The 9,947-nt window shown below is 34.6% G+C and overlaps 1 protein-coding gene across 2 annotated transcripts in view; it reads right to left on the bottom strand.

Moving 5' to 3' along the window:
• Positions 1-6,547: 6,547 nt before the first annotated feature.
• Ets65A (DNA-binding protein D-ETS-3) overlaps positions 6,548-9,947 on the bottom strand; it is a 307,752-nt gene continuing 304,352 nt past the window's right edge. For both annotated transcript variants that reach the window (XM_074170116.1, XM_074170111.1), the window contains exon 9: positions 6,548-9,039. In XM_074170116.1, coding sequence (XP_074026217.1) covers positions 8,891-9,039 — 149 coding nt within the window. In that variant the 3' untranslated portion in view covers positions 6,548-8,890. The remainder of the gene's footprint in view (positions 9,040-9,947) is intronic.

The following is a 9,947-nucleotide window of genomic DNA, read 5'->3' as shown; positions in this document are numbered from 1 at the left end:
CTCCAATGATGAGATGTTGAGACTGGATGATAGACGATGAGCAACAGATACCACCTGCAAGAGTCCCTTCTCCAGGGATATTGACGGGAGATGTACTTTCGGATGAGGTGAGACATCGTAGTTGTATAGAAGGGGAATCTGATCCTGAAATCTATACGTGAGTGGCAAGAAATCTCCAAGCGCAGTCTTTCTTCAGTGCTTCCAAGATGACTTACTTACTGTTGACAGTTTGATGACGCTGATAGTCAACTCCAATGATGAGATGTTGAGACTGGATGATAGACGATGAGCAACAGATACCACCTGCAAGAGTCCCTTCTCCAGGGATATTGACAGGAGATGTACTTTCGGATGAGGTGAGACATCGTAGTTGTATAGAAGGGGAATCTGATCCTGAAATCTATACGTGAGTGGCAAGAAATCTCCAAGCGCAGTCTTTTCTCAGTGCTTCCAAGATGACTTACTAACTCGAAAATGAATGAAAAAACCCAAATTCCACATAATCCTTTCAAGAACATGAGTTCTGAATATACTCGTGCCGGTCGACTTACACGAGACTGTGTGAGAGGTACCATTGGGTTAATTTCCATTGAGACGTAGCAAAATGGTAAAAGGGCTGTAACTAGTGCAACTAAGGCTTTGGGAATTTTGTAGCGGTATATTAGGAGATTGCCATCGACATTCAAGAACCACTTGCTATGACCATAACCAGTAATAAATATCTGATGGTTGCAATAAATTACTTTTTTAAATTCACTGAAGAAGTAGCCTAAACTAACTAAGTGATTAAAATCGTGAAAGAAGCTTTGTTGTATGTAGTTTTCAGTCATGGAGAATCTAAATTACACTCAGATCAAGGCCGTAACTTCGAATCAGATGTCTGGAACGACATGATGAGTGTATTGGTAAGGTTATTCTAAATTTCACCAAAATCGGATAAGGCATATTCACAATATCAATACAAAAAAAGAATTGTTTAGAAAAGTTCAACATCCTGTATCTTGGAAGTTAAACCATGTTCATGTGAACTTTATTTCATAAAACTAGCTCCTTAACACGCCTTTACATTTTTCAACGTCAATAGCAAACACCCCGTATAAGCACTATTCACCCATGTAAAATGCAAACATTTAAATTTTTTGATTTTATATTCATTCTCAGTTCTGGATAATTCGAATTTTATATCTGACAATGATGTAGTATCTGTACAAAATAAGGAAACTGTGAAAAATACAAAGTCGGTTGAATTAGGAAAAAGTTGCGATTAGTTTCGAAACAATTTCATTGAATTTTTTTTCTGAAGTTATTTAAAGAGATATTGAAAACAAAGAACATTCATCATTGCCGCTTGTGCTGTTTTCGATTTTGATAGAATAAATATTCAATTTTTGGTTTATTTGCTTTCTTCAAGAACTCTGCACGCGAAAAAATATGTCATTGGGGACATCCAATCTTTCATTTCACATGATTTGTGAATCTACCAAATATAAAATATCTATCAACGCCAAATATTGCAAGACCAATCAATGACATCTGAATTGATTGGAAACTTTCAATAAAGGAAAAATAATCAACAAATAACAATGAAAACTCTTCGAGAGAATAAGTATCTGATTTATATATATTTATTTCACGTTCAAATGGAGAGAAAGAGTATATAGATATGCTCCAACTGATATTGAAAAGCGCATTAATTGCTTTTCAATTTGCATGTGGTATATAAAGTTTGCAAATAATTTTTTCTCCTTCTTTTGGAGTAAAGTTTATGTAGTCGAGGTAAAACTGATTGAAAAATGTATTTTTGAAATATTAGGTATTATCATTCGAAATGAAGTTATATTTCGGTAAAAATACATCATATAAACTTTTCAAAATTATGAAGGAACTTATGAATAAGTGGTTAACTCACTGTCATTTACAAAATTCCTACTTTTCTTTAGTCACACATTTCCTCCCCTATTTATTTCGAAGATAACTTATGGATGTTACAGACCCGGGCGTGACTAATGCTTTAAAAGTCTATTTTGCATCATTAGCCACTCTTTATGCCGTGATTTACCCTAGCGGCGTTTTTGTTGTAAGCACATGATTTTTATTAGATGACATGCGTGAGACTGATAAAAATGATGGATTGTGGTATGGTTTTCAGTGAACACTTATCCTGTTGTTTGATGGAGATGGTAAAAAATTAAATGATTCAAATGGTATGACAATATCGAAGTTGGTCTTGTCATGTGATTCCCCAAAAAATAAAATACTTTCCAAATTTATTTTGCATATCTCAAATCAATGAACAAAATATCTATTTGTTTACCTATAAGAGAAAAGAAATATATGTGGCGTTATGCTGATGCTAATAAACCACCACCACTCAAGTAATTTGAGTGCTAATATGTGTCGAGTTTTTTATTTTCTCACCGACTATGACTCATACCAGCGCAGATAACGAATTCACGTTTCAACACTCCTCTATCAAGTGTTTTAGAAACAGCGCATTTGATTTGTAGCAGTGAATGAATGAAGACCGACCTGGGGCACATCTATACGGACCCAAGATATGTTACAGACAAATTGTATTTTAACTTTATTGTTAAAAAGCTATGTTCTCGATTCTAATTAGTTATTTTAGTTTCATTATTGAAAAGTTGATGATTAATCTTTTCGTGAAGTAGTCAGTCGGACTTGTTTTCTATCTACAAGGTTCAAATGAATTATTATTTTTATTATAAGCAGTCTCAAAAATTTCTAAATACGTTTTTTTATCAACAGTACAATTGGTTGTTCAGAAATTATTTCTGATTTATCAACGGTGAAATACATGCACTTTTTTATCGAATATATAAATTATATTTATAAAACAAAAGAGATATTTTGAAAAGTCTATACTTAATTGTTGAAACTGAAAACCATTAGGACATTTTTTCTCAATTGATATTTGAATAAATTACTATTACAATCGGACATTTAGTAATTTTATGTATCGAAACTTCGATTCTATTATTATTAGTGATTTCCGATTCTAGTATCTCTCAAAATCCTGTATTAGTGTTAAACTTTGGGTACCGATACCGATATTTTTATCGTAAGCCCTTCATCGTGTCAACACCATGCTTTTTACCATAGAAGCGTCGCAAATATATTCTCAATGTCATAAAGGGCAAAAAAATGAAATATCTCTTGCTAACATTTTTATGTTTCTCCGTTAGTGAACCTAGTTTGATAATATATTTAATCAGAATATTAGAAAAAATATTTATGCAACTTATTTAGCACTAATACTAACCGTTATGATGATCTTCTGGGACAAACTTGGAAAAACTTTCTCTCCGATTGGTAGATTGTCAAAATTTACGAGAGAGTGATTTCTTGAGAAAGTTAAAACTGATTTGGATGAAGAAACTTGAGTTAAGTAAGATCGTTTTGTGAATGACTATAAATACTCATCAAAGAGAATAAGTACACTATAATTATACACAAGTACTACAGGAAAACCCTTGAGGCGCTCTCAGAGCGGTACCTGTGCGAAAGTAGCGATTCACATTGGATTTGAAGCGCTGAAGAATAAATCCATTTGGAAAAACATTCTCAGGAAGTTTATTCCACATAAACGCAGTTCTCCAGATGAAAGAATTATAAACAGTGAAGTTCGAGGTGTACTGAGTTGAACCTAAAAAACAATGAGCAGCTACAGTCCGTCGCGTATCTCTGATATGTACCGCTCTTGGTGGAATCAAATGTGACAAGTCACTTGAACACCTTCCGTGAAAGTAGGTATCTATAGAAGAGAGACAAATCCCCAACCTTTCTTCGATGTTCCAGGCTATCAAGGTTGTACGTGATGTTGGCATCTCCAATCAGGCGGATGGCTCTTTTCTGGATGGACTCCAGCAACTTCAGGGTATGTCTGGTGTCAGAGCTCCATTCATGAGAACAATACTCCAAAGAAGGTCTGATCTGAGCTTTATAAAGCATCAAAAGTTGCAGATGTATGTACAGTTTTCTGGTTCGGAACAGAAGTAGAATTCTCTGACCTGACATTATTATATCCGATTCGGAGACATTTATCTTCTTGTAGAAAACGGATTCCTGGGTTTTGTGGCATTCAATTGAATCTGGTTACTTTTACCTCAATTCAAAATCACTTCTAAATCCTCATTAAGATATGCAATCTTCTGTTGCCGGTAAAGATGTGCCTCCGTAGCCGATGTCCTGGAATCCAAATGGAATGACAAGAAAAGAGTGCTGTCGTCAGCAAAGCAATATATTGGATTCTTGTTATTTTCCAATAAGTCGTTGATATACAATAAAAAGAGGGTTGGAGGATTCCCTGGGGAACATCAGCGTTGATGGTGAAAGTACTCGAGAGGTATTCATCGACGCCACTCGCAGGGAACGTTTTTTCAGGAAGCTGGAGAGCCATACACAGAAATGATCAGACAAGCCATAGCATCGAAGTTTGGCCAGCAAACCCTCATGCCATAAACGGTCAAATGCCTTACAAATATCAAGCGCAACAGCTCTTGATTCTCCATGTTTCTCGATTGCATCATTCCAAATATGGGTGACATACGATAGAAGGTATCCTGTTGATCTTTCTTTCCGAAAGCCATATTGATGATCGCTCAAGATGTTGAAGCCTTCCAAATATTTGATGATTTGATGTTGTTGTGGAATTGGCCGCGGTGGTAGTGCGCCCGACTCACGATCGGAAGGACGTGGGTTCGATTCCCGCCTCGACCAGATATTTTTCTCGAGAGAATTTATCTGGTTGAAGCTGGGATGATTCTGCAACAGTGTTAGGATCACACGTTTAAAGGTAAGACCTCGTTAGTACTTAGCTTGCACAAGTTTCTCAGCTTCTGAGAGTTCGTATGGGGCGACAGCTGATTAACGGAAAAATAGATTTTAAACAGATTTTAAACATATCTTTACGACTTTATCCACGATTTTTGATATCACTGATAGCAAAGCGACTGGTCTATAGTTATTTGGAAGATTTTTCTTGCCCTTTTTGGGAATAGGTTGAACGTAAGCAATTTTCCAACAAGAAGAAAAAACCCCTTTATTTTAAGACAGGTTGAAAAGTCTGCAAAATACTGGTGCGAGTTCATTTTCACTTTTTAAGTACGATGACGGGCAATTCATCAGGACCAGCCACCTTGTTGATATTGAATTGTTTCAAAATTTGCCTGACTAGACGTTGACGAAAAGTAATTTCTGGCATAATGGATTCTAATATGGGAATAGTAGGTGGTGCCTTTCCCAGAAAATCGACTGTGGAGTAAATTTACTTTTTCTATGGTTATTTTTACAACTGAATTGTGGATTTTGTGAAGTTCTGATTAACAGCTTTGACTACCAACCAGAAGGATCTAAACCCGTTGGGATTGACAAGCAGTTTATCCCTAATTATCTGATTGTAAAGTTTTTTACTTTCATTTATCCTAAATTTGCAGTTGTTGACAGCATTAATAAACTTAGTTCGGTTTCTGGCAATGGGATTTTTGCTCCACTGCCGAAAGGCGAGATTTTTGGAGGCGACAGCTTGCATGCAATTTTCGTTAAACCAAGGTTTGCCGTTAGAAGTTCGTTTCATCGAAAAAGGAATATATGCAACCATGGATGATAGAATAACTTCCGTTACTTCAGAAGCATAAAAGATGGATCTCTAGAGCTGAAACAAACATCTAGCCAGGGAAAATTTCGGAAATGATCTTGAAGATCTTCCCACTCAGCAAATCTGTAATGCCAAACTTTGTGCGACTTAGATTGTTTCCCAACATTTATCGGTAATTCACTCAACACTGAAATGAGTTTGTGGTCAGAAGATCCCAATAGAGACCTTATGGCGATTGTGTGAATTTCTGGATTGGTTGTTAGATATAGATCCAGAAGACTAGCATATTCTCCATCACGGTCAGGAATCCTGGTTGGCTCATGTATAATCTGAGTAAGTCTGCAGCTTATTGCGAAAGCTTCAGTTTCGTGATATTTGAACATTTGAGCCATTCGATTTCTTATATCCAGCTTGTTTTTCCGTTGGATCAAGAAAAATATGAAATTTGATATCTGACATTATATTTCCGTGTTAGGAATCACACGTTAAAAGGTAAGACCTCGTTATTCCTTAATTCGCACAAGTTTCGACTTTTGAGAGTTGTCGTTTGTAGAGGGCGACATATTTTAACAGACAGAGGGACAGATTTGTTTTCTGAAATAATAATTCACAATTGGAAGTCATGAAAATAGAGTATATTACGCACCTAGGGAGAAAAGTACAGCATACGGAATGACGTTCAAAGAAAAGTTCGGCATACGGAATGCCTTACTTTTCACCCGTGGAGCGTATACAATTTTTTGTCACTGCGGGATGAAAAGTTTGATAATTTAGTTGTTTCAGCAGCAGGAAAAGTAGGTTATGAGCATGCGCGTTAGTGTTATCTAATTGGTAGAGAATGAGGCAATTTTGTATACAGGTGACAAAAAGCGAACATTCCATCCCGCAGTGAGAAAAAAGCTGATGTTGGTGTCGAAATGAAAAAAGTAGTTGGTTTTGGATTATATTTTGTATAATAAATACATAACATTTATACATCCTTAAATTATGTTAGCCATTTCGTGGCCTCTTAACAAAATGGCTTCTTGACATTAATATATATGACTAGTCTTATGTTATTTATGATATTTTGACGAACATCAAAGTTCCTACTTATTTTTTGTTTTTTTTCTGAGGTCTCCCTATCAAGCTTTATTACAACATATACTCTTTGTAATATTACAATATACATTTTATATACATGCGTGGAACTGGATGAATTCCTTAATAAATTAAATTATGTCTTGTATTCATTTGCACCATGACAATATAACTGTTCACTTTCGCGTATGATTCGGTCAGTTCACAAATGAATTCACAATACCATATAAATATATCTTTACAGAAATATCGAATGTTCGAAAATTCATTATTGGCTAATTTTGATCCACATGATGAATGCTGAAGTTTTAACAAAATTTGGTTATTCAACGCGATACATTTTTTACACTATTTTGTTGAATCAACCAATCTTTCTTATGGGAATGCAATATGAATTCGGAAACACTCGATAATATTCAAAACACGTAAAATGTTATCACAGACTACCGCAAATGCGGTTGTGTGTCTCTTTACACATTTCAAATTAAACTAACCGTACCTATATATACATACAAACATTGCACTGGTTATACCACTACATTATATTATTTATTAAAAACTATAACAATAACATCTTTGAGTTCTGACTAGAAACGTAAAATGTCACATTGGTGATGAAATACTTTGAAGAAGATTCACTTGTTACCATAATTCATATTTCGTGTAAAAATAAAGTGAAATGTCATCAAATTTAATGAGAAAGGTTTCAGTAGAGCACACAAAATAAAAGCAATGATCACTATCAAACATGAGATTACAATATAATCTAGTATATTGTTGACCAGTCATGTAAAATTTTATGTCACACTATTGCCTTTTCACTAACTGTTACCGTATTAGGGTTATTAATTTCAAAACTACCCATATGTAGCTTCTCTTCAGAAAACAACAAAGAAACTTTGAAAAACAGCATTTCGAGGAACAGTTTCAAGAAATATTTTCATCCCGCATGGTTCAACCTTCAACAAGGTAGGTGTTATCTTGAATTAAAATACAAATAACATTTTGGAAATTTCTCTCTCGTAAAGTAAAATTTATTTTTGTAAAAAAAACAGCAGATTTACTATTTAGCCAGCGTAGAACTACTTGAAACTAGCCATCATTTGTTTAAGTGGATTTACTCTACTTCAGTTTATGTTAATTATATACGAATTTGATATATTTTCGATATATCAATGCTTTAAAAGGAATATATTTTTCAGTATGATACAGACATTGGGAGTAGAAATTGTGGCTGAGAATAATAATGAAAATATAGTAAAGTTAGTGAAAATAACAACCTTACTCATTAACTGATGAAAATATTAAAATTTACGAATTAAAAAAATATTTTTGATACTGACAACATGAGTTGAAATGCCGAACTTCGAAGATGTACGATTTTTTATTACATTGAACGTCTTATCTCCAGGAGTTTCGAAATGGCAACAGTGTGAAATTTCATTTTTACTTTTAGATATCGCCAAACCTAACTTCAATCAGATATTCATTTGTTGACTTTTAAAGATATTTTCATTTATGGTCACCACGAAGTATGTACTACACTAGCAATTTTACATAAAAATATATTTATCTGATTGACATAGAGATGAAAGTGATAATGACAATGAGCAAAAAAAATTGAGTGTTCTATCCACAGTCTTCTACGGTTTAGGTAATATCTACGTATTGATCCTTTTAACAAATGTTATTACAACTGAAAATAGAAATGGATAACAAAGCAAATAACGATGAATTTCATGTTCTGGAATGTAAAATAAATATAAATTTCTTTATAGTACTTAGATTTTAATACTGGAAACAAGAAACTAAAAAAAAGAATAACAAAAATAGAGTTAATACTCTTTGTTTTTTCAAACAGTTATCGTGATGAATTCACTTTTGTAAATTGGTTGGTTAACAAGGATTCAAATTATCTTAATGCTTTGGGCAAACTGATACTGCTTCCTAGCATCAAACAAAAAGTGAGAGTCTCATGGAATTCAAACTACATGTGTCATGAGAAACCAATCAACAAAGGGCGAACAAAATTTGAAATGCTGTAATAGTGAAACGATGAGAAGAGAGAACTTCTCTCATTTCTTCATACTAATTATAATAAATCTAAATACTGTTCGCAGTAGATGTACCCACCATTCTCTACATGGTCAGTTTTCTGGTCCAATCCGAACCCGAGGTTGGGCTGGTGGAAGGTCATGCATAGTGCGTATAAGATCCAAGAGGGGGCGCTCCAAGATGTGGCCCCGCGTGGTGACCTATGGAATGTGTACTAGCGGCAATGTTGGAATACAGGTTTGCACTGGGGTTACTCCAGTATGATCCTGGTGACGGAAATATTGACGCTGAAACAAAAAAGGACGCATGTAACTCTTTGAAAAATGATTCATCGTTCTAACTAATATTATTTCTAAAAGGAATGGCAAGTAAGGATTTTTTTGAAGATTTCTATCCCTTCGAAGATACACCGATTTCATTAGCCTAGTAGTGAGAACGAGAATCACCACCTTGATAGAGACATGTGGATGTTGAAGAGAAAGTCTCGAGCTCTACAATTTCACAATTTTCCCTTCCTTTTCCAAGACATATTCGTTTCATCCGGTGTTGAACACTCCTTGTTAAATATGTCCTTATTTCATATATGCCAATTTTTCAAAAGAGGTGCGTCAGTGGGCAGTGTATTATCACTAAGAGTGTGCTGACTGCAAATAGATTCAGTGACTATGTATTATTCTCCGATAATAACAATTTTGAATGATCTATCTGTCTTCGATCTCAGTAATGTAGGAGAATAAGGCCTTGGAATCCAGAACTATTTCAATACCAGCGAAATTCTAGTGAAAGTGAGCATCTATATTCATGAAAACCATAAAAAAAGTTGTAATAGTGGGGAAGGCAGAAAACCTGGAGCCTTGAGCATGAATGTAGTGGAAGTAGAAGACCAACAAAAATTTATAATCCTGATCCTGAAAATGTAGATACTCTATTGTCTCTCAAACAATGAAGAAAATCACTCTTTAGAGTGATCTTATTCATTTCATTTCACTCTTCAGAGTGATTTCATTCATTTCACATACATCTAACACTATCGCCCTCAATGGTGTTCTTCAACGTTTCGGGACAGGATACTTGTCTTATCACCTCATAAGCACCGTTTGGGATCACATTTCAAGAATAAATGGTATGTAAGAAATAATAGTCCGGTCAAATTAGACTAAAAAATAAGAGTGAAGGTACATAAATTTACAACAAG

Source organism: Leptinotarsa decemlineata, unplaced genomic scaffold (genome assembly GCF_025532065.1).
Source record: "Leptinotarsa decemlineata unplaced genomic scaffold, Ldec_3_MD MMD2_P_RNA_scaffold_11, whole genome shotgun sequence".
NCBI lineage: Eukaryota > Metazoa > Arthropoda > Insecta > Coleoptera > Chrysomelidae > Leptinotarsa > Leptinotarsa decemlineata.
This window is presented reverse-complemented; position numbering and strand designations above follow the sequence as displayed.